This window comes from Anolis sagrei, chromosome 10 (genome assembly GCF_037176765.1).
Source record: "Anolis sagrei isolate rAnoSag1 chromosome 10, rAnoSag1.mat, whole genome shotgun sequence".
Taxonomy (NCBI): Eukaryota; Metazoa; Chordata; class Lepidosauria; order Squamata; family Dactyloidae; genus Anolis; species Anolis sagrei.
In genome coordinates, this window is record NC_090030.1 from 2,813,455 (window position 1) to 2,838,807 (window position 25,353).

General features: G+C 43.6%; 1 protein-coding gene across 1 annotated transcript in view; it reads left to right on the forward strand.

Annotated features, from left to right (window-relative positions):
• Window positions 1-23,915, forward strand: part of LONRF3 (LON peptidase N-terminal domain and ring finger 3) — a 43,354-nt gene extending 19,439 nt beyond the window's left edge. Inside the window, exons 2-12 of the mRNA XM_067471500.1 lie at window positions 55-173; window positions 2,370-2,492; window positions 5,693-5,848; window positions 6,009-6,231; window positions 7,751-7,841; window positions 10,628-10,742; window positions 15,079-15,200; window positions 15,389-15,547; window positions 17,711-17,873; window positions 19,280-19,429; window positions 23,291-23,915. Of these exons, the coding sequence (XP_067327601.1) occupies window positions 55-173; window positions 2,370-2,492; window positions 5,693-5,848; window positions 6,009-6,231; window positions 7,751-7,841; window positions 10,628-10,742; window positions 15,079-15,200; window positions 15,389-15,547; window positions 17,711-17,873; window positions 19,280-19,429; window positions 23,291-23,452 (1,583 nt within the window). The 3' untranslated portion in view covers window positions 23,453-23,915. The remainder of the gene's footprint in view (window positions 1-54; window positions 174-2,369; window positions 2,493-5,692; window positions 5,849-6,008; window positions 6,232-7,750; window positions 7,842-10,627; window positions 10,743-15,078; window positions 15,201-15,388; window positions 15,548-17,710; window positions 17,874-19,279; window positions 19,430-23,290) is intronic.
• Window positions 23,916-25,353: the final 1,438 nt, after the last annotated feature.

Below are 25,353 nucleotides of genomic sequence, written 5' to 3' on the forward strand. Positions count from 1 at the left end.
AGGGAGGAGGGTCTGCTGTAAGACATTTGCACTGAGTCAATGTTTCCATTGCAGCTCCAGATGATCATTCGTTATGGAGCAACTGGTCCCAAATTAACTCCGCTTTGAAATATTGCAAAGAAGCCTTGCACGATGCAGAAATGGCCTGCAGGCTCCAGCCGTCCTGGGCAAAGGTGAGTCCCAGTTCCATCTTCCCACCCATCTCTATCTATCTATCTATCTATCTATCTATCTATCTATCTATCTATCTATCTAAATCTATCTATCTATCTATCTATCCACCCACCCACCCACTCACCCACCGACCCAAACACCCACCCATCTATCTATCTTTCTATCTACCTATCTACCTACATACCTATCTATCTATCTATCTATCTATCTATCTATCTATCTATCTATCTATCTATCTATCTATCTATCCAGCCATCCATCCATCCATCCATCCATCCACCCACCTACCCACCCACCTACCCACCTACCCATCTATCTATCTATCTATCTATCTATCTATCTATCTATCTATCCATCCATCCATCCATCCATCCATCCATCCATCCATCCACCCACCCACCCACCCACCCAAACACCCAAACACCCACCCATCTATCTATCTTTCTATCTTCCTATCTATCTATCTATCTATCTATCTATCTATCTATCTATCTATCTTTCTATCCGTCCATCCATCCACCCACTCACCCACCCACCCAAACACACACCCACACACCCATCCACCCACCCATCCATTCACCCATCTATCCATCTATCTATACACATAATAATAGTGAAAATATGTATGTGTGTATCTGGGTGGGTTGTCCACTTACACAGACAGGCTCCTGCCTCCACAAACAGCTGTAGCTTCCATTACTCAGGAGATACCAATGGCCCTCCCTCCAGTGACATTGCAGGTTATAGTGAGCACTGTAAACATGTCCAAGAGCCCTGCCAATGTCCTCCACAAGCATCACACTGCCCACCACCCAACAGGGACAATTCCCTCCTAGATTTCATGTGTTTCCTCCACCACAGACATCCCAGTGTTGGTATGGTATTTGTATAGCCCCGCCCACTGCCTCTCCCTTAACCCCTTCCTGGAACTTCATTATATGGTCAGCTTAGAGACATATAATGTAGTTTAATTGCACTGAGTTGCATCACATGGGCCTACTCTGACCATATAATGCAGTTTCAAGTCCAGTGTAGATGGGGCCATAGAATCATAGAAAACATCATAACTTACCTCTTGTTACGTCATAATAGACAACATCCCTTGTTGTCTGAGTAGGATAATCCCCAAGGTGAGTCCGTAGGTGACCGTGGAGCCCTATTCTTGACCTGCATCATCCCCCGCAGTGAGGGCATCGGTTTCCAGGTGGAAGGCAGTCTCGGTCGAGGTTGGCTTGATGTGCCTTCTTCCTCTTGGCACGTTTCTCCCTTTTGCCCTCTTCAAATTCTACAGCACTGCTGGTCACAGCTGACCTCCAGCTGGAGCACTCAAGGGCTATCTATGCCAGAGCTTTTAAGGTTGGCTTTGAGCCCATCTTTCAATCTCTTTTCCTGCCCACCAACATTCCGGTTTCCATTCTTGAGTTCAGAGTAGAGCAACTGCTTTGAGAGACGGTGGTCAGGCATCCGGACAACGTGGCCGGTCCAGCGGAGTTGATGGCGGAGGACCATCGCTTCAATGCTGGTGGTCTTTCCTTCTTCTAGCACGCTGACATTTGTCCGCCTGTCTTCCCAAGAGATTTGCAGGATTTTCCGGAGGCAGCGCTGATGGAAATGTTCCAGGAGTTGCATGTGACGTCTGTAGACAGTCCATGTCTCGTAGGCGTAAAGCAGGGTTGGGAGGACAATAGCTTTATAAACAAGCACTTTGGTATCCCTATGGATGTCCCGGTCCTCAAACACTTTCTGCTTCATTCGGAAAAATGCTGCACTCACAGAGCTCAGGCAGTGTTGTATTTCAGTGTCGATGCTGACGTTGGTGGAGGGGTGGCTGCCAAGGGAGTGGAAATGGTCCACATTTTCTAATGTGACACCATTAAGCTGTATCTCTGGTATTGGAAGGGTGTTGGCTGGTGACTGCTGGAACTGTACTTTGGTTTTCTCGATGTTCAATGTTATAGGGTGGGAAGAAATGAATAACACACAACTTCTATATTTGTACCTAGCCTAGTCTATGCAAGTTTTGCAAGTTACAGAACCACAAACTGACCAAAGGGTGCCTTGAAAGGAAGGCTGGGAAGGGTTTCCAATCTCGCTTGCCGAAATGTCCCTTAAAAGGCATTTTGCTCACTGTAAACATGGCAGAAGTGCTGGGCTTTGGTAGGAAAAGACAACATGGCTTCTCTTTCCTCTTCCAGAGCCACTTGTGGAAGGGACAGGCCCTGGCCAACCTTGGGAAAACGGAAGACGCTTTGCATGAATTTTTGTTCTGCCTTACTTTGGAGAGTGGAAATCGGACGGCCAAATTGGAAGCTCAAAGGGTGAGTGAGTCTCGTGTATCTTTCCAACAGGTATTCTCATCTCTGAGTGTAGCGTTGCCTAATTCTGAAGGAGAAAACAATGGATAGAAGGAATGCAATGTGATGCTATTACAGTCCTTCTATCCATTGTTTGAATGTGTCCAGAGGAGGGCGACTCAAATGATCCAGGGTCTGGAGAACAAGTCCTATGAGGAGCGGCTTAAAGAGCTGGGCATGTTTAGCCTGAAGAAGAGAAGGCTGAGAGGAGACATGATAGCCATGCATAAATATGTGAGGGGAACTCATAGGAAGGAGGGAGTAAGCTTGTTTTCTGCTGCCCTGGAGACTAGGATGCAATGGAGCCATGGCTTCAAACGGCAGGAAACGAGATTCCACCTGAACATTAGGAAGAACGTCCTTACTGTGAGAACTGTTCACCAGTGGAACTCTCTGCCCTGGAGTGTGGTCAAGGCTCCTTCTTTGGAGGCTTTTAAACAGAGGCCGGATGGGTGTTTTGAATGTGATTTCTCTGCTTCTTGGCAGAATGGGGTTGGACTGGATGGCTCACGAAGTCTCTTCCAACTCTAGGATTCTATGATTCACATCCAAGGCTCAAAGCAATGGGATCATAGGAGTTGTAGTTTGGTAACGCACCAGGCCTTGTAAACCTACAACTCCCAGGGTTCGATAGCATTGAGCCACGGCACCCAACTGCATTCCTTGAGTCTGCCATGTGGATGCACCCATTGCCGCTCTCCAAAACACACCCAACCCGTTTGCCTTGGAGCTGGTTTACAAACAAACCCTGCAAGGTGTCAACATGATTCGGGTGAGGAAAAAGCTGAATGGAAGCGTCTCCTCATTGGCCGGGAACAATGATGCCATCAACAGGCCACCTCCTCCTCCTTCCCTTTGCAGTTGTGCAACTGGTTATACAATCCGCGTTTGGATCAAAGAACACTGTCTCCATTTGGCATAAATTAGCAGAGCGAGCGGAGAGTCATAACAGTTTTAATGGTTGACTTTGTATAGCAGGCATGGGCAAACTTGGGCCCTCCCTCCAGACGTTTTGGACTTCAATTCCCACAATTTATTTATTTCTGGCATTTGTACCCTGGCCAGGAGGAATGGAGTCAATCTTATTTCATTTGGGAGTGCATTCCATAGGCGGGGGGCCACAGCCAAGAAGGCCCTGTCTCTCAACCCCGCCAAATGCATTTGCGATGTTGACGGAAGTGAGAGCAGGGCCTCCCCGGATGATCTTAGGTTGTGAGATGGAATGTAGAGGCAGACGCATTCAGACAAGTAAGCTGGGCCAGAACCGTATAGAGCTTTATAGGTCAAAACCAGCACAATTCCTAACAAGCTTGAAAGGTTTCCAGCATCCCTGTGGCCAGACTCGAGCGCAGCCTCCGAATGCCAGAAATGGAAAACGATGGGGAAAGCCTTTACCTCTGTTTATGTATTGTCTGTCCTTGTGAATTGTATAACGGCATTGAATGTCTGCCGTATATGTATTCTGTAATCCACCCTGACTCCCCTGGGAGTGACAGAGTGGAATATAAATAAAGATTATTATTATTATTATTATTATTATTATTATTATTATTATTAGAGCTGTCCCCTGCCACACATTGCTGTGGCCCAGTCTGTGTATATGTGTTTTGTGTGTGTATATATTTGTGTATATGTGTATATACGTGTGCTTGCATGTGTGTGTATGTGTATATAGGTGTATATGTGTAAATATGAGTGTAAATGTGTGTAAATTTGTGTATTTCTGTCTTTATGTGTAGATGTATATTGTGTATATGTGTGTGCTTGTGTATATGTATGTGTATTATATGTATATGTGCATGTGTGTATGTATATATGTGTGTATGTATGTCTGCATGTATATATGCATGTGTATATTTGTGTGTGCTTTTGTATATATGTGTGTGTGTGTGTCTGTATGTATATGTGTGTACATTTGTGTATTTCTGTGTTTATGTGTAGATGTATATTGTGTATATGTGTGTGCTTGTGTATATGCATATATGTGTGTATGTATGTGTATTATATGTATATGTGCATGTGTGTATGTATATATGTGTGTATGTATGTGTGCATGTGTATATGCATGTGTATATTTGTGTGTGCTTTTGTATATATATGTGTGTGTGTGTCTGTATGTATATGTGTGTACATTTGTGTATTTCTGTGTTTATGTGTAGATGTATATTGTGTATATGTGTGTGCTTGTGTATATGCATATATGTGTGTATGTATGTGTATTATATGTATATGTGCATGTGTGTATGTATATATGTGTGTATGTATGTGTGCATGTGTATATGCATGTGTATATTTGTGTGTGCTTTTGTATATATATGTGTGTGTGTGTGTCTGTATGTATATGTGTGTACATTTGTGTATTTCTGTGTTTATGTGTAGATGTATATTGTGTATATGTGTGTGCTTGTGTATATGCATATATGTGTGTATGTATGTGTATTATATGTATATGTGCATGTGTGTATGTATATATGTGTGCATGTGTAGATGTATGTGTATATTTGTGTGTGCTTGTGTATATATGTGTGTGCATCTGTATGTATATGTGTGTACATTTGTGTATTTCTGTGTTTATGTGTAGATGCATATTGTGTATATGTGTGTGCTTGTGTATATATATGTGTGTGTGTGTGTGCATGTGTGTATGTATATATGTGTGTTTGTATGTGTGCATGTGTATATATATGTGTATATTTGTGTGTGCTTGTGTATATATATGTGTGTCTGTCTGTCTGTATGTACCTGTGCATATGTATATGTATATGAGTGTATGTCTATATGTATATATGGTTTATTTTGGGGGTGTTTAAGTCCGTTCTGGGTTTGTTTGTGTGTGTGTGTGTGTTTTGGGGTGATGAACACTCATTGGACTGTTATGTGTATTGCATCAAACTTTTGTCTCAATTCATCCAGTGGTTTCTGAGTTATGTTTCTCCCACAGACAAACATTACATTTATATATATATATATAGAGAGAGAGAGAGAGAGAGAGAGAGAGATTATTATTATTCAAACTGCATTAATTCCACAGTGTAGATGTACCCAGGTTAGTTTAAGGTATGCCGGACAGGTTGCATTGTCCCTCTTCTGTCTCCTTGTGCTCAAAGGGTGTGCTTTGTGGCCGCATTGAGTCCTGAAGTGTGTCTCCATGTGTTTTCTCGCAGCTTCTCCTTAATTTATTTTCACGGATCCCGGCCAACACTCAAGAGAACTTGCCTGACATCCTGCAGCAGTTGTCTCGCCACTCTCAATTGAAAGGGGATCTTTTAAATCCAGTGGGATCTGGAGGCTTCCTCCACAGCCTACAAGGTTTACTCAAGGTAAGGCAGGCCTATGGCTCTGTGTCGTTGTGTGCATTGCTTGCTGGGATGGGAGAAGCATTGGAGAGCTCCAGAATGCTTGCTTGGGAAACATCTCCAAAAGAATCTCATGCTGGAGATAAGGCTAGTAACACTTTTATCTCCTCCTCTTTTTGCACAGGGAAATGTGGATCAAGATAAGAATATCTCTGTCCAGGAAGGACTGAAAATAACTGAGAACTTGGGGAGATCCACCCAGAGAGGAGGCTCGGAGGAGAACAGCCATGGCTCTTCGGCTGAAGAATCCAACCTCCCCATCGCCGAGAAATGCAGACTTCTCAAACGGAGGCACTGCTCTGAAGAGGGGCCAAATACAGGCCCACCCAGCAAAATAGTTAAAAGAGGTAAGTGGATTTGGGCCTGATTTTAGATTTGGATTGTATGGCATGGAGTCATGGCAGTTAAAGTGGTGCCAAACAGCATCCCTTCTACAGTGTACATTCATCCAGAGTCACTTCGTGTGGGTCTCCATCCCATAGCTAGCCGCAACTGTTTTGCACCAGTGCAGTTGCAAATGTCTCATAGCTAACTACATATGTTTAGCACCAGCACACTTGCAAATGTCTCATAGCTAACCACATATATTTAGCGTCGGCACAATTGCAAATGTCTCATAGCTAACCACATATGTTTAGCACCAGCGCAGTTGCGAATGTCTCATAGCTAACCGCATATATTTAGCATCGGTGCAGTTGCAAATGTCTCCTAGCTAACTGCCTATGTTTTGCACCAGCACAGTTGCAAATGTTCTCCTAGCTAACCCCATCTGTTTTTCACCAGCGCAGTTGCAAATGTCTCCTAGCTAACCACATATGTTTTGCACCAGTGAAGTTGCAAATGGGAAGTCGGATCTGGTCACGGTGGTCCATGCTCTTGTCACATCCCGACTGGATTACTGCAACGCACTCTACGTGGGGTTGCCTTTGAAGACTGCTCGGAAACTCCAACTAGTCCAGCGGGAGGCAGCCAGATTGTTCACCGGAGCGGCATACAGGGAGCATACCACCCCCCTGTTATACCAGCTCCACTGGCTGCCGATCCAATTCCGAGCACAATTCAAGGTGCTGGTTTTGACCTACAAAACCCTATACGGTTCCGGCCCAGTGTATCTGTCCGAACGGATCTCCCTCTACACCCCACCTCGGAATCTAAGATCTTCTGGGGAGGCCCTGCTCTCGACCCCGCCTTTATCACAAGTGAGACTGGCGGGGACGAGGAGCAGGGCCTTCTCGGTAGTGGCCCCTCACCTGTGGAACTCACCCCCCCGGGGAGATCAGATCAGCGACTTCCCTTCTCTCATTCAGGAAAAAGCTGAAAACCTGGATGTGGGACCAGGCTTTTGGAAACTCTGGCAGCTAAAAAGAAAGACCATAATGATGGGCAAATAATGACGAAACCTATTGGACCTATGGAACTCAAAACACTGACCATGAGACTGTTTATTGTTGTACTATTGTGTTATATATTGATGTTTTTAATCTGTTAATTGTTTAATTATGGTAATGGTTTTATATATGTATGTATTTGGATAAGGGCATTGAGTTGTGCCTTCTTTCTGTAAGCCGCCCTGAGTCCCCCCTCGGGGGTGAGAAATAAATAATAAATAAATAAATAAATAAATAAATAAATGTCTCATAGCTAACCACATATGTTTAGCATTGGCGCAGTTGCAAATGTCTCCTAGCTAACTACATATGTTTACCACCAGCACAGTTGCAAATGTCTCCTAGCTAACTACATATGTTGTGCACCATCACACTTGGAAATGTCTCCTGGCTTACCACATAGGTTTTGCACCAGTGCAGTTGCAAATGTCCCATTGGTCCACCATGACATTATGCCCAACATTTTGTGCCCTCTTAGATACCACTCTTGAAAAGGGATCCAATCCTGGGAACAGCATTCGGGTTGAATTTCTGGATCCATCGGACCTGGAGTGCTCTCTATGCATGAGGTATATGCTCTTTTCTTTTCATGGGTGGGCTGGAGGGATGGCATTCACTGCTAATGGTGGTTAATGGATCCATTGTATGTTGTTGTCCTTCCCAAGATGCAAAGGAGGCCATTTGCTTCTCAGAGGCAACCCTTGCTATTCTGCACTGACTTTGCTCTTGGATGATGAACCTAGCAAAGACCTGGGAAAATTCAGGAGGTTTTGGACTTCAATGCCCACAATTCTTAACAGCCTACCAGCTGTTAGGAATTATGGGAGTTGAAGTCCAGAACCCCTGGAGGGCCGAAGTTTGCCCATGCTTGAGGTAGCATGACAACAAGGCTTCTTCTACACTGCCATATAAAATCCAGATTATCTGTTTTGAATTGGATTATATGGCAGTGTAGACTTAGGCTGGATCTACACTGCCGTATATTGAGAAACAAAGGTGATGTAGAATCCATGCATTGTTCAGGTTCCCATTCAAGTAAGTGGTAGCCTGCATTTTTGGGACTCCATTCTCAGGTTCAGCAAAAGTCTCATTATTTTGACATATGCTGATATACGCAGCAGTTGCCCCTTATAAAAGAGCATGGAATTGGCATGCTGTGTGACCGTGAACCACTAACCTGGTGACCTCACCTCCAGATAACCAAAGCTGCTATTAACCTAGTTTGACTGTAGTTGACCTACATCCCGGAGTGAGTAAGCGAGTGGCAAACCCAAACGCCAACAAAGAAGATCTGCCCAAGGAAAGAGAGTAGAGTTTCTCTTCTTTACGACAGCCATACATTCATTGTATGGCCTGACAGTTAGGACACCAAATATATATTTACAGAATGGTGATGCTCTTACATTCAAGGTCCAGGTTTGGTTCCAGGTCTGCAGAATCTATTTATACTTTGAGATAGAATATAATGGCCTTCAAATGAAACCTGGAATAGGTTGTCAACCTCTCTGCTAAAGCAGGCATGGGCAAATTTTGGCCCTCCAGGTGTTTTGGACTTCAACTCACACAATTCTGAACAGCCTATCAAACAGTCCTTCCTTCCTTCCTTCCTTCCTTCCTTCTCTCTTTCCTTCCTTCCTTCCTTCCTTCCTTCCTTCTTCCTTCTCTCTTCCCTCCCTTACTGCCCTCTTTTTCTCTCCCTCCTTCCTTCCCTTCCACTCTTTTGTCCTTCCTTCCTTCCTTCCTTCCTTCCTTCCTTCCTTCCTTCCTTCCTTTCCCTTCTTCTCTCTTCCCTCCCCTACTGCCCTCTTTCTCCCTCCCTCCTTCCTTCCCTTCCACCCTTTTGTCCTTCCCTCCCTCCTTCCATCCTTCCTTTCTCTTCCCTTCCCTTCCTTCCTTCCTTCCTTCCTTCCTTCCTTCCTTCCTTCTCTCTTCCCTCCCTTACTTCCCTCTGTCTCCCTCCCTCCCTCCCTCCTTCCTTCCTTCCCTTCCACTCTTTTGTCCTTCCTTCCTTCCTTCCTTCCTTCCTTCCTTCCTTCCTTCCCTCTTCCCTCCCTTACTTCCCTCTTTCTCCCTCCCTCCTTCTTTCCCTTCCACCCTTTTGTCCCTACTTCCTTCCTTCCCTCCTTCCTTCCTTTCCTTCTTTCTCTTTACCCTCCCTTCCTTCCCACTTTCTCCCTCCATTCCCTTCCACCCTTTCATCCTTCCTTTCCTTCTCTCTTTCTTTTCTCCTTCCCTTCCTTCTTTCCTTTATTCCTTCCCTTCCACGCTTTTGTCCTTCCACCAATTTTGCCCTTCTTTCCTTCTCTCTTTCCTTCCTCCTCATCTCCCTCCCTTCCCTTCCTCTTTCTCCCTCCTTCCCTTCCACCTTTTTGTCCTTCCTCTTTCATCCCCTCTTTCTCTTTCTATCCTTCAATTCCTTTTCCTCTTTTCTTCCTGCTCTTTCCTTTATCCCTTCCTTCCTTCTATCCTTCTCTTCCTTTTTTTCCATCCTTCCTTTCTTTCCTTCCTTCTCTCTTCCCTCCCTTACTTCCCTCTTTCTCCCTCCCTTCTTCCTTCCCTTCCACCCTTTCGTCCCTCCTTCTTTCCTTCCTTCCTTTCCTTCTCTCTTCCCTCCCTTACTTCCCTCTTTCTCCCTCCCTCCTTCCTTCATTCCTTCTCTCTTCCCTCCCTTCCCTCCCACTTTCTCCCTCCCTCCATTCCCTTCTCCACCCTCTCATCTTTCCTTCTTCCCTTCTCTCTTTCTTTCCTCCTTCCCTTCCTTCTTTCCTTTCTTCTTTCCCTTCCATCCTTTCATCCTTCCACCCCTTTTGCCTTTCTTACCTTCTCTCTTTCTTTCCTCCTCTTCTCCCTCCCTTCCCTCCCTCTTTCTCCTTCCTTCCTTTCCACCCTTTTGACCTTCCTCTTTCACCCCCTCTTTCTCCTTCTATCCTTCCATCCCTTTTCTCTTTTGTTCCTTCTCTTTCCTTTATGCTTCCCTCCCTCCCTTCTATCCTTTTCTTCCTCTTTTTCCTTCCTTCCTTTCATTCTTCCTTCCTTTCATTCTTCCTTCCTTTCTGCCCTTCCTTCCTTCCCTCTTTCCTCCCCCTTCCCTCTCTTCCTCTTCCTCCTTCCATTCTTCCCTTCCTCCCTTTTGTCCTTTCTTCCTTCCATCACTGGGAGTGATAGCACGTGGCCCCCAAGTTAGAAAGTTTGCCCAGGCCTGGTCTAACTGTAGAATTAATGCAGTTGTCCATGCCTGCTTTAAAGAATACATGCCTCTGAATGTATCTGTAAATTGTGTATGGAAACAGTGGTACCTTTTTCACGATCCTGGCTGCAAATCATGTCTTTGGTTTTCTTCCCTTCCCAACTCCAGGCTCTTCTACGAACCGGTCACCACCCCTTGCGGACACACTTTCTGCCTGAAATGCCTCGAAAGGTGCCTGGATCACAACCCCAAGTGTCCACTCTGCAATGAGGATCTCACCGAGGTAAGACTTGTGTGTCAACATTGATCTTTTACCATGTAGAGTTGTTGTTGAGTCAATGAGAATGGCGCTATCTGTTGCGCTTTAGCACCAGAACACCTTTTCACCCAGCACCACACACGAGTCCAATAGTTCTATCTAAAAAGGTGTATTGAAGAAAGCAGGTAAAAAGGGGGAGAAGGCAATTCCAAAAAGGGTAGAAGATCAGCAAGAACGAAATGGCAATAATCCAAATAATAAGGAATAACAAGTTAAACATGAGCCAACAATGTGATGTGGCGGCAAAAAAAGCCAATGGGATTTTGGCCTGCATCAATAGGAGCCTAGTGTCTAGGTCCAAGGAAGTAATGCTACCCCTCTATTCTGCTTTGATTAGACCACATCTGGAATATTGTGTCCAATTTTGAGCACCACAATTCAAGAGAGATATTGACAAGCTGGAATGTGTCCAGAGGAGGGCGACTAAAATGATCAAGGGTCTGGAGAACAAGCCCTATGAGGAGCGGCTTAGGGAACTGGGCATGTTTAGCCTGAAGAAGAGAAGGCTGAGAGGAGATATGATAGCCATGTATAAAGATGTGAGAGGAAGCCACAGGGAGGAGGGAGCAAGCTTGTTTTCTGCTTCCTTGGAGACTAGGACGCGGAACAATGGCTTCAAACTACAAGAGAGGAGATTCCATCTGAACATTAGGAAGAACTTCCTGACTGTGAGAGCCGTTCAGCAGTGGAACTCTCTGCCCCGGAGTGTGGTGGAGACTCCTTCTTTGGGAGGGAAGAGAGAAGGAAGGAAAGAAAGGAAGGAAGGATGGGAAAAAAAGGAAGAGAAGGATAGAAGGAAGGAAGGGATAAAGGAAAGAGAAGGAAGAAAAGAGGAAAAGGAATTGAAGGATGGAAGGTAGGAAGGGAAGGAAGGATAAAAGCAAGAGAGACGGAAGGAAAGACAAAAAGGTAGGAAGAATGGGAGGAGTCAGAGGGAGAGAGGGAGGAAAGAGAGAAAGAGAAGGGGGTTGGACTGGATGGCCCATGAGGTCTCTTCCAACTCTCTGATTCTATGATTCTATGATTCTATGATTCTATGAATACATAAAATTAAGAGTACCCAAATCCACAGCGAAACTTCAAGCATAAATCCATGAACAAGACAAACGGACCTTTTCCAAGGGAAATACTTCCTGTAAACAAAGGCATGAACCAGAACAGGAAACTTGAGGACACTTGAAACATGAACTTGAGAGCAGAGATGGACAGGGAAACCATGCCGAACTGCTTGGTCCCCGTCTCCATCCATGTAGTTAGATTACCATTCTGAGTAACCATGAGATCATGCCGAATGCACCTGGGCTTCAAAGTCTTCTCACAGATTCTCTCTACTTAGTCTATTTTTCACTCCCTCCATTCTCACAGATTCTCTCTACTTGGTCTATTTTTCACTCCCTCCATTCTCACGGATTCTCTCTACTTGGTCTATTTTTCACTCCCTCCATTCTCACAGATTCTCTCTACTTGGTCTATTTTTCACTCCCTCCATTCTCACAGATTCTCTCTACTTGGTCTATTTTTCACTCCCTCCATTCTCACAGATTCTCTCTACTTGGTCTATTTTTCACTCCCTCCATTCTCACGGATTCTCTCTACTTGGTCTATTTTTCACTCCCTCCATTCTCACGGATTCTCTCTACTTGGTCTATTTTTCACTCCCTCCATTCTCACGGATTCTCTCTACTTGGTCTATTTTTCACTCCCTCCATTCTCACGGATTCTCTCTACTTGGTCTATTTTTCACTCCCTCCATTCTCACAGATTCTCTCTACTTGGTCTATTTTTCACTCCCTCCATTCTCACAGATTCTCTCTACTTGGTCTATTTTTCACTCCCTCCATTCTCACAGATTCTCTCTACTTGGTCTATTTTTCACTCCCTCCATTCTCACAGATTCTCTCTACTTGGTCTATTTTTCACTCCCTCCATTCTCACAGATTCTCTCTACTTGGTCTATTTTTCACTCCCTCCATTCTCACAGATTCTCTCTACTTGGTCTATTTTTCACTCCCTCCATTCTCACAGATTCTCTCTACTTGGTCTATTTTTCACTCCCTCCATTCTCACAGATTCTCTCTACTTGGTCTATTTTTCACTCCCTCCATTCTCACAGATTCTCTCTACTTGGTCTATTTTTCACTCCCTCCATTCTCACAGATTCTCTCTACTTGGTCTATTTTTCACTCCCTCCATTCTCACAGATTCTCTCTACTTGGTCTATTTTTCACTCCCTCCATTCTCACAGATTCTCTCTACTTGGTCTATTTTTCACTCCCTCCATTCTCACAGATTCTCTCTACTTGGTCTATTTTTCACTCCCTCCATTCTCACAGATTCTCTCTACTTGGTCTATTTTTCACTCCCTCCATTCTCACAGATTCTCTCTACTTGGTCTATTTTTCACTCCCTCCATTCTCACGGATTCTCTCTACTTGGTCTATTTTTCACTCCCTCCATTCTCACGGATTCTCTCTACTTGGTCTATTTTTCACTCCCTCCATTCTCACGGATTCTCTCTACTTGGTCTATTTTTCACTCCCTCCATTCTCACAGATTCTCTCTACTTGGTCTATTTTTCACTCCCTCCATTCTCACAGATTCTCTCTACTTGGTCTATTTTTCACTCCCTCCATTCTCACAGATTCTCTCTACTTGGTCTATTTTTCACTCCCTCCATTCTCACAGATTCTCTCTACTTGGTCTATTTTTCACTCCCTCCATTCTCACAGATTCTCTCTACTTGGTCTATTTTTCACTCCCTCCATTCTCACAGATTCTCTCTACTTGGTCTATTTTTCACTCCCTCCATTCTCACAGATTCTCTCTACTTGGTCTATTTTTCACTCCCTCCATTCTCACAGATTCTCTCTACTTGGTCTATTTTTCACTCCCTCCATTCTCACAGATTCTCTCTACTTGGTCTATTTTTCACTCCCTCCATTCTCACAGATTCTCTCTACTTGGTCTATTTTTCACTCCCTCCATTCTCACAGATTCTCTCTACTTGGTCTATTTTTCACTCCCTCCATTCTCACAGATTCTCTCTACTTGGTCTATTTTTCACTCCCTCCATTCTCACAGATTCTCTCTACTTGGTCTATTTTTCACTCCCTCCATTCTCACAGATTCTCTCTACTTGGTCTATTTTTCACTCCCTCCATTCTCACAGATTCTCTCTACTTGGTCTATTTTTCACTCCCTCCATTCTCACAGATTCTCTCTACTTAGTCTATTTTTCACTCCCTCCATTCTCACAGATTCTCTCTACTTGGTCTATTTTTCACTCCCTCCATTCTCACAGATTCTCTCTACTTGGTCTATTTTTCACTCCCTCCATTCTCACAGATTCTCTCTACTTGGTCTATTTTTCACTCCCTCCATTCTCACAGATTCTCTCTACTTGGTCTATTTTTCACTCCCTCCATTCTCACAGATTCTCTCTACTTGGTCTATTTTTCACTCCCTCCATTCTCACAGATTCTCTCTACTTGGTCTATTTTTCACTCCCTCCATTCTCACAGATTCTCTCTACTTGGTCTATTTTTCACTCCCTCCATTCTCACAGATTCTCTCTACTTGGTCTATTTTTCACTCCCTCCATTCTCACAGATTCTCTCTACTTGGTCTATTTTTCACTCCCTCCATTCTCACAGATTCTCTCTACTTGGTCTATTTTTCACTCCCTCCATTCTCACAGATTCTCTCTACTTGGTCTATTTTTCACTCCCTCCATTCTCACAGATTCTCTCTACTTGGTCTATTTTTCACTCCCTCCATTCTCACAGATTCTCTCTACTTGGTCTATTTTTCACTCCCTCCATTCTCACAGATTCTCTCTACTTAGTCTATTTTTCACTCCCTCCATTCTCACAGATTCTCTCTACTTAGTCTATTTTTCACTCCCTCCATTCTCACAGATTCTCTCTACTTAGTCTGTAGGCTGTTAGGAATTGTGGGAGTTGGAGTCCAAAACACCTGGAGGGCCAAAGTTTGCCCATGGCTGTTTTAGTATCTCCAAAAGTCTCCAATACCACATTTCAAATTAATTGACCTTCTTCCTATGAGTTCTTCCTATCCGTTGTCTAGCTTTCACAAATATACTTAACATTTGGAAAATGTGGTGGTACGTTAGTATTCAGTAGTTCTTTCTTCTAGTAGCATGCATTCGTATTCGCTTTCTTGCAAGAGTTGACGGCACCAGTATTGCAATTTCCAAAAAATATTTGCATTTGTAGTTTGTGTTGGAGAAAGATTTGGTAGCAGAATTGTGGCTTGAGAGGAGTCCCTTTGTCTTCCGCAGTACTTGGCAAGAAGGAAACATTGCAAGACGGTGCTGATTGAGGAACTCATTGCAAAGTACCTTCCGGAGGAGCTCAAGGAACGGAGGAAACTCTATGAAGAGGAGATTGCAGAGTTTTCCAAGTATGCTATTGTCCCTTTCCATTCCCTCCAACTAATAGTTTGCCCCATGCTCTTCCTTTATGGCAAAATTGCATCTCTTCTGGACCAGAATTCCCAGATTCCATTTAAATATTTGCACTTCCAGCTTTTTTGTTGGTCTTTCTGGTAAGCAAACATGGCGCCTTAACCACGTCTCTGTCGTCCTCCAGCTTGAACAAGAACGTCCCCATCTTTGTCTGCACCATGGCTTACCCCACCGTGCCCTGCCCTCTGCACATCTTTGAGCCGTGCTATCGCCTGATGATCCGGAGATGCATGGAGACGGGGACCAAGCAGTTCGGCATGTGCACCGGGGACCCTGTCAAGGGGTGAGTGAGCGCATTTAAATCTCCATCCTTGTAGTTAGGTTACCATTCTGAGTAACCATGAGATCATGCCGAATGCACCTGGGCTTCAAAGTCTTCTCACGGATTCTCTCTACTTAGTCTATTTTTCACTCCCTCCATTCTCACAGATTCTCTCTACTTGGTCTATTTTTCACTCCCTCCATTCTCACAGATTCTCTCTACTTGGTCTATTTTTCACTCCCTCCATTCTCACAGATTCTCTCTACTTGGTCTATTTTTCACTCCCTCCATTCTCACAGATTCTCTCTACTTGGTCTATTTTTCACTCCCTCCATTCTCACAGATTCTCTCTACTTGGATTATTTTTCACTCCCTCCATTGGAGGGACCTCACCAAGATCTGGCTCTTGGTGAGGTCCCTTCAGCAGAGGTTTAAAGTCCTTGTAAAACTACAACTAACATTATTCCGGAGCACTGAGTTGTGGCAGTCAAAGTGAGGTCAAACTACATTGGCACACACACAGCTTTAATTGGCATTTGGCAACAAAATCACAACACAGAGGTTTTTTTAGCACATGCATGGGCAAACTTCAGCCCTCCAGGTGTTTTGGACTCCAACTCCCACAATTCCTAACAGCCGGTAGGCTGTTAGGAATTGTGGGAGTTGGAGTCCAAAACACCTGGAGGGCTGAAGTTTGCCCATGACTATTTTAGCATCTCCAAAAGTCTTCTCCAATACCACATTTCAAATTAATTGACCTTCTTCCTATGAGTTCTTAGGAAGTGAGGGGTGAGTGAGCGCATTTAAATCCATTGCCATGTTAGTCTGGAATGTCAGGGTGCAAAGGGATCTTGGTGCACCTCTGAGACTGAGAGAAATACACTGGTAGCATGATTCGTTTCAAAGTAGGTACAGCTTTTGCAGATTTCAGTTATCAGGAAGGTTCCATGTCATATTTGGTGGCATTTTTTAGTAGTTAGGTTGCATGCCTATAGTAGTAGTTAGGTTACATGTCTATGGAAATAATTAGGCTGCATGTTTGTAGTAGTAGTTAGGTTGCATACTTGTAGTAGTAGTTAGGTTGTATGCCTATAGTAGTAACTAGTAGTCTATAGTAGTAGTTAGGTTACATGTCTATGGAAATAATTAGGCTGCATGTTTGTAGTAGTAGTTAGGTTGCATACTTGAAGTAGTAGTTAGGTTGTATGCCTATAGTAGTAACTAGTAGTCTATAGTAGTAGTGAGGTTACATGTCTATGGAAATAATTAGGCTGCATGTTTGTAGTAGTAGTTAGGTTGCATACTTGTAGTAGTAGTCTATAGTAGTAGTGAGGTTACATGTCTATGGCAATAGTTAGATTGCATGCCTATAGTAGTAGTTAGGTTACGTACCTATGGAAATACTACAGATTGCATGCCTGTAGTAGTTAGGTTAAATGCTTACTGGAGTAGTTGGGTTGCATGCTTGTAGTAGTAGTTAGGTTAGATGCCTATAGTAGTAGTTAGGTTACATGTCTATGAAAATAGTTAGGCTGCATGCTTGTAGTAGTAGTTAGGTTGCATACTTGTAGTAGTAGCTAGTAGCCTATAGTAGTAGTGAAGTTACATGTCTATAGCAATAGTTAGGTTGCATGCCTATAGTAGTAGTTAGGCTACATGCCTATCAAAATAGGTTGCATGTCTGTAGTAGTTAGGTTAAATGCTTATTAAGTAGTTGGGTTGCATACTTGTAGTAGTAATTAGGTTATATGCCTATAGTAGTAGTTAGGTTACTTGTCTCTGGCAATAATTAGGATGCTTGTCTATAGTAGTTACTAGGTTGCATGCCTATAGTAGTAGTTAGGTTACACGGCTATGGAAATAGTTAGGTTGCATGCCTGCAGTAGGTTGCATGCCTGTAGTAGTAAAGTTGCATTAATATATTAGGAGTTAGGTTTTATGGCTATAGTAGTCAATGGTATAAGCCATAGCAGATTAAGAAGGGGTCTATCTAAACCCACACAGTTTGTTGGAAGAGCTTTTAAGAGTCCAATGGGAGTGTAACTGCAACCTGGCCAATGAGCAATACAATGTATGTTTACAAATGAGCAACGAGTAAATCTCTTCAGCACTGTGTGATTTGCAGCTCTGCTGAAGTGCCCAGCTGCAAAACCTGAACCCTCTTTCCTTTATTTTGGCAAAAAGGTTTGCGGAATACGGCTGCATCTTGGAGATCAGAAATGTGGAATTCTTTGCCGACGGGCGGTCAGTGGTCGACAGCATTGGCAAGAGGAGGTTTAAAGTGATCCAGCACAGCCAGCGCGATGGATACAACATGGCAGACATCGAGTACATTGAAGATCAACCGGTGTGTATTGATTGGATGCTGTGAGATAAGGGGTGGGCAACTGCAGTGGGTTTGGGAACCGATTTCCTGCACCAGAATCTGTTGTGGTTGCATAGACTACGTATTTCTATGCTAAATGGTCTCATGCAAGCCGACCAGCTCTCTGGCTGGAGACTTATTCCTGCCATGCAGGTGCATATTGTTGAGGCTCAGTGCTGTCCAAAAACCAATAGTATTTCTGTTTCAATCAGACACTAGAAACAAGGAGATCAAATGAGATAGATAGACAAAGCTATTGGGTGTGCAATGGGAAAATAGCGCCACACCACTGAGATGTAACTCGGATCCTTGTTATTCGTTGTTATGTTTATTCCTAAATATTTTGCTTTTTTGTCTTAGTTCTTCTTTTTCTTTGTTGTTTAACTTGGTCACCAATATTTTTGTTTTGTGTAGATTGATCGAAAGTCCTGTAACTAATCCAAATTGATTAACCAAGTGTATCATTTCAGGAAATTCCTTGAGTGGGTCTTCAGACATTAGCGTAATGTCATCCGCAAAGAACTTTATTTTCTATTTTGGGATTTTCACTTTTATTCCTATTAGATCTTCATCTTGGCATGATTTCCTTGCCAGATTTCTATTGCGAGTATAAATAATAAAGGCCAAAGTGGACATTAATAGAATCATAGAATCATAGAATCCTAGAGTTGGAAGAGACCTGATGGGCCATCCAGTCCAACCCCATTCTGCCAAGAAGCAGGAATATTGCATTCAAATCACCCCTGACAGATGGCCATCCAGCCTCTGCTTAAAAGCTTCCAAAGAAGCAACCTCCACCACACTCCGGGCAGAGAGTTCCACTGCTGAACGGCTCTCACAGTCAGAAAGTTCAGATGGAATCTCCTTTCTTGTAGTTTGAAGCCATTGTTTCGTGTCCTAGTCTCCAAGGAAGCAGAAAACAAGCTTGCTCCCTCCTCCTCCCTGTGGCTTCCTCTCACATATTGATACATGGCTATCATATCTCCTCTCATCCTTCTCTTCTTCAGGCTAAACATGCCCAGCTCCTTAAGCCGCTCCTCATAGGGCTTGTTCTCCAGACCCTTGATCATTTGAGTCGCCCTCCTCTGGACACATTCCAGCTTGTCAATATCTCTCTTGAATTGTGGTGCCCAGAATTGGACACAATATTCCAGGTGTGGTCTAACCAAAGCAGAATAGAGGGGTAGCATTACTTCCTTAGATCTAGACACTATGCTCCTCTTGATGCAGGCCAAAATTCCTGTCTCACACTTCTCTGAATTGGTCAAGTCTCCGTTGATTTGAATTTTAGTCCTTCTGGCCACGCAACACACACGTTCCTGCTTCTTTTCTTACTAGTCGTTGCTTTGTGGCTCATCTTTATTTCCCTTTTCTCTTTCCAATCCCAGGTGCAAGGAGAGGAATACGCCGAGCTGATTGTCCTTCACGATTCCGTATATGTCCAAGCCTATGCCTGGTTTGATTCCCTCAAGCCGGTGCTCAAGAGCCGTATCCTCGGTCACTTTGGACCAATGCCTGCTAAAGATTCGGACCCACAGGTACAAGAATTCCTGCTGTCTCAGCCCCATTATTAACTTTGTAAGTCAGATGTTTGTAAACCAGGGACTGCATGGAGTTTAAACCAGAGGATTTGTTTGGATCCTGTGCCTTGGTGTGTGTGTGTGTCTGGGAATTGTAGCTCACAAAGAGAATTGTCCCAATGTCCTTAGTTCTTGTCAAATGGGAAAATGCTCCAGCGACTATGTGAAGCACTACCTTCTGAAGATCGATGTGTTGTCAAAGGCTTTCATGGCCAGATTCACTGGGTTGCTGTGAGTTTTTCAAGCTGTCTGGCCATGTTCCAGCAGCATTCTCTTCTGAGGTTTCGTCTCCATCTGTGGCTAATGGCATCTTCAGAGGTTCTGTTGGCAGTGAGGCAAGTGGAGCTGATATATACCTGTGGAATAATATTTCCATTAGCAAGCTTGAATAGCATTAAGTAGCCATGAAGCTGTAAAGTCAATCAGTGAGGTTATCTGCATAGTTAGCCTGGCTGTTGTTGTCTGGAGGCACCCTCTTCTTGGGAGGTGTTAACTGGCACTTGATTCTTTGCTGTCTGGAGTTCCCCTGTTGCTGAGCAGTGTTCTTTGTTTACTGTCTTGATTCTGGGTTTTTTTTAAATACAGGTTCATTTTCATGGTTTCCTCCTTTCTGTTGAAATTGTTTATGTGCTTTTTGTGGATTTCAGTGGCTTCTCTGTGTAGTCTGACACAAAAGCAAGGCCACAAAGGCCAGGCTACCTCTATGCACAGACCCTCACTGATTGACTTTGCAGCTTCATGGCTACACAATAGTAATTAAGCTTGCTAATAGCAACAGTCACACTTGCTTCAAACAGAAAGGGTTCTTCCTCCCACCCTGGACACTATTCCACAGATATATATATATATATATATATATATATATACACACACACACACACACATATACATATACATACACTCCACTTATTTATTTATTTATTTGCTACCTTTATATCCCACCCTTCTCATCCCGAAGTGGACTCAGAGCAGCTTATGAGTAATATGTAAATACAATATATTATATTAATACCATAGCACAATATTACTATTATATATCACTATATTGTACTATACCAATGTAGTGTAATATTGTTAGTAATATTACATATAATATAAAATATATAATTATAATATCATGTTATTAGTATTATATTGTATCACATTATAATATTATCAATATTATATGTATACACAATATATTATATTATATTATACTAGCTGTGCCCTGCCACGCGTTGCTGTTTTGAGTTTTGTTTTGCCGTTTTGTGAGTGTGTTGTTGTGTCGTTTTTCATTTTGAGTAGATATGTTTGTACCTTGTGGGTTGTGTTATGGGCATGGCAATTTTGGTTAAGTTTCGTTGGGTTTTTTTGAGTTTTGTTGTTTTGCCGTTTTGTGAGTCTGTTGTTGTGTTGTTTTTCATTTTGAGTAGATATGTTTGTACCTTGTGGGTTGTGTTATGGGCATGGCAATTTTGGTACAGTTTCGTTGGGGGGTTGTGGAGTTTTGCTGTCCGGTTGAACCAACCTAACAGATATATATATATATATAGATAGATAGATAGATAGATAGATAGATAGATATAGATATAGATATAGATATAGATATAGATATATAGATTTAGATTTAGATTTAGATTTAGATTTAGATTTACATTTACATTTACATTTACATTTACATTTACATTTACATTTACATTTACATTTACATTTACATTTAGATTTAGATTTAGATTTAGATTTAGATTTAGATTTAGATTTAGATTTAGATTTAGATTTAGATTTAGATTAGATTTATATTATATTATATTATATTATATTATATTATATTATATTATATTATTAACACAATGCAGGAGACAGGGTGGAACTGTCTTCCTGGCCCCCTCTCTCTTCACTCTGGTCCTAGAGCAGCAGCACATGCCTCACTTCCAACACAACCTCTGAAGATGCATTAGATCAGCGTTTCTCAACCTGGGGGTCCCGACCCCTGGGTGGGTTGCGAGGGGGTGTCAGAGGGGTCACCAAAGACCATCAGAAAAAATAGTATTTTGTGTTGGTCCTGGGGGTTCCGTGTGGGAAGTTTGGCCCAATTCTATTGTTGATGGGGTTCGGAATGCTCTTTGATTGTGAGTGAACTATAAATCCCAGCAACTACAACTCCCAAATGTCAGAGTCTATTTTCTCAAAACTCCACCAGTGTTCACATTTGGGCATATTGAGTATTCGTGCCGAGTTTGTTCCAGATCCATCATTGTTTGAGTCCACAGTGCGCTCTGGATGTAGGTGAACTACAACTCCCAAACTCAAGATCAATGCCCACCAAACCCTTCCAGTATTTTCTGTTGGTCATGGGAGTTCTCTGTGCCAAGTTTGGTTCAATTCCATCATTGGTGGAGCTCAGAATGGTCTTAGATTGTAGGTGAACTATAAATCCCAGCAACTACAACTCCCAAATGTCAGAGTCTATTTTCCCAAAACTCCACCAGTGTTCACATTTGGGCATATTGAGTATTTGTGCCAAGTTTGCTCCAGATTTATCATTGCTTGAGTCCACAGTGCTCTCTGGATGTAGGTGAACTACAACTCCCAAACTCAAGATCAATGCCCACCAACCCTTCCAGTATTTTCTGTTGGTCATGGGAGTTGTGTTCCAAGATTGGTTCAGTTACATCATTGGTGGAGTTCAGAATGCTTTTTGATTGTAGGTCAACTATAAATCCCAGCAACTACAGCTCCCAAATGAATCCCCCAAGGCCAGCAGTATGCAAATTTGGGGGTATCTGATATTTGTGCCAAATTTGGTCCAGGGAATGAAAATACATTCTGCATATCAGATATTTACATTATGATTCATAACAGTAGCAAAATTACAGTTATGAAATAGTAACAAAAATAATTTTATGGTTGGGGGTCACCACAACATAAGGAACTGTATTCAGGGGTCATGACATGAGGAAGGTTGAGAAACACTGCATTAGATGCAGGTGAAATGTCAGGAGGGAATGCACTTGGAGCATGGCCATACAGCCCCAAAGATTATTTATTTATTTACTTACTTTACTTTACTTTACTTCTATACCACTGTTCTCAGCCCGGAGGTGACTCACAGCGGTTTACAGCACACAGGAAACAGCAAAAATCCAATGCACCAATATAAAAACACATTTGGCAACCTAATCTAATACACAGTTAGTACACAATTAGTATAATAACCATTCACTAGCGTCTCATCACTAAAAAACACAATCCAGATTCGTCATCCATTGTTCCAATCCTATGTCATTACCAATCATTGCACTAAATTATTCGAGCGCCTGCACAAATAACCAGGTCTTCACTTTCCTGCGGAATACCATTAGAGATGGTGCTAATCTAATGTCTGTGGGAAGGGTGTTCCACAGCCGGGGAGCCACCACCGAGAAGGCCCTGTCTCTCGTCCCCGCCAGCCGTGCTTGTGAGGCTGGCGGGATCGAGAGCAGGGCCTCCCCGGAAGATCTCAAAGTCCTGGTGGGTTCATAGGCAGAGATGCAGTCAGATAGGTAGCTTGGGCCGGAACCGTTTAGGGCTTTAAAGGCCAACGCCAGCACTTTGAATTGAGCCCGGTAGCAGATCGGTAGCCAGTGGAGTTGGCGCAACAGGGGGGTTGTATGCTCCCTGCGTTCCGCTCCTGTTAGAATCATGGCTGCCGAACGTTGGACTAATTGAAGCTTCCGAGCAGTCTTCAAAGGCAACCCCACGTAGAGAGCGTTGCAGTAGTCTAGGCTGGATGTAACCAGAGCGTGGACTACCATGGCCAAGATTCACAGCAACCCTATCCTTCTTCTCTCTGTGTTCCAGGCCAACCCCAATGGGCCTTCCTGGTGCTGGTGGATCCTGGCTGTGCTGCCTTTGGAGAGCCGAGCTCAGCTCCCGTTCCTGGCCATGACTTCCCTGAAGGAGCGCCTCAACGGCATCAAGCGCGTCTTGGCTTTCATGTCGCGTTCGAGGTCTCGACGATGACGACAAGGATCCGAAAGGAACCGTCTTATGCTGCCAGAGTGCTTGAGCATCTCTCTCCGCTGACTCCGTTGCAGAGATGACAACGACAACAGCCGTGCAAAAGGCCGAAGCCGAGGAGTTGTGGGAACGAAACCTTTTTGCTTGCGGTGTACCTTTCATTTGGTTTGCCTAAGCCAAGTTCAGCCTTGTAGGTGTGGACGGACCCTACATCGAGCTGCAATCATGTTTACAGAGAAGCGATTCGGAGATGGAAACGGGCGCATCTCTTTCCGTCTGCACCACGAGCACCGTAGAAGTCTTTCAAAAGGTGTTGAGAGAGAGAAATGCAGGAAATGTCTTGGATCTGAACTTCAAGCGCAGTTCAGTCGCAGCCTTAATGCTCTGGAGTTGGGTCTTCAATGGCTGCACCGTTGTGTTGAAGCTTGGGCATGTGTGTGTTCACTTTCTTGCCTATTGAGGGAACAAAAACAAAGATGAGCATCAACCTTTTTTGGGAAGACTTTTCTCTTTCTTTAATTTGACTTTTCAGGAGAAACTGCATTGAAATCTGATGTAAGGTGGACCCTCCCTCTTGTCTTTCGTTCCTTCTCTCCTTCCTCATTCCCTCCCTCTTTCTCCTTCCATCCTTCCCTTCCTCCCTTTCATCCTTCCTTCCTTCTCTCTTTCCTCCCTCTCTCCCTCTGACTCCTCCCGTTCTTCCTTCCCTTTTGTCTTTCCTTCCATCTCTCTTGCTTTTATCCTTCCCTTCCTACTTCCATCCTTCTCTTCCTCCCTTCCTTCCTTCCGTCCTTCCCTTTTGACGTTCCTTCCTTCTCTTTCCATTATCATTCCCTTCCTCCTTCCCTTCCTGCCTTCCATCCTTCTCTTCCTCCCTTCCTTCCCTCATTTTCCTTCCTCCTTCCCTGCCTTCCTTCCTTCCCCTTTGTCTTTCCTTCCTTCTCTTTCCTTTATCCTTCCCTTCCTACCTTCCATCCGTCTCTTCCTCCCTTTCTTCCTTCCTTCTTTTTCCTCCCTCCTTCCCTTCCACCCTTCCTTCCTTTCCCTCTTTCCTCCCTCTATCCCTATTTCTCCTTCCATCCTTCTCTTCTTCTCTTTCTTCCTTCCTTTTCTTTTTCCTTCCCTGCCTTCCTTCCTTCCTTCCCTTTTGTCTTTCCTTCCTTCTCTTTCCTTTATCCTTCCCTTCTTACCTTCCATCCGTCTCTTCCTCCCTTTCCTCCTTCCTTCTTTTTCCTTCCTCCTTCCCTTCCACGCTTCCTTTCCCTCTTTCCTCCCTCTATCCCTCTTTCTCCTTCCATCCTTCTCTTCCTCCCTTTTTTCCTTCCTTTTCTTTTTCCTTCCTCCTTCCATCACTGGGCAGCTAGTCCTTGCAGGGAGTGCTAGCATGCGTCCCACAAGTTAGAAAGTTTGTCCAGGCCTGTTGCAAACTCATAGAATACAATTTGAACTGCATTGTATGATTCTACAGTGGCCATATAATGGAGTTCCAAACTGCATTATATGGTCAGTGTAGACGCAAAGAGTCACGTGGAGACAGATGTCAGTCTTATTAAACTGCAGAGTCAGTTGGTCTTTCTGGATTGCCGCTTGTTTGGGGATTCTGGGAGTTGTAATCCAGCAATATTGGAAACCAAGCTGCAGTGATTCTACAGTGGCCATATAATGGAGCTCCAAACTGCATTATGTGGTCAGTGTAGACGCAAAGAGTCACGTGGAGACAGATGTCAATCTTATTAAACTGCAGGGTCAGTTGGTCTTTCTGGATTGCCGCATGTTTGGGGATTCTGGGAGTTGTAATCCAGCACTATTGGAAACCAAGCTGCAGTGATTCTACAGTGGCCATATAATGGAGCTCCAAACTGCATTATGTGGTCAGTGTAGACGCAAAGAGTCACATGGAGACA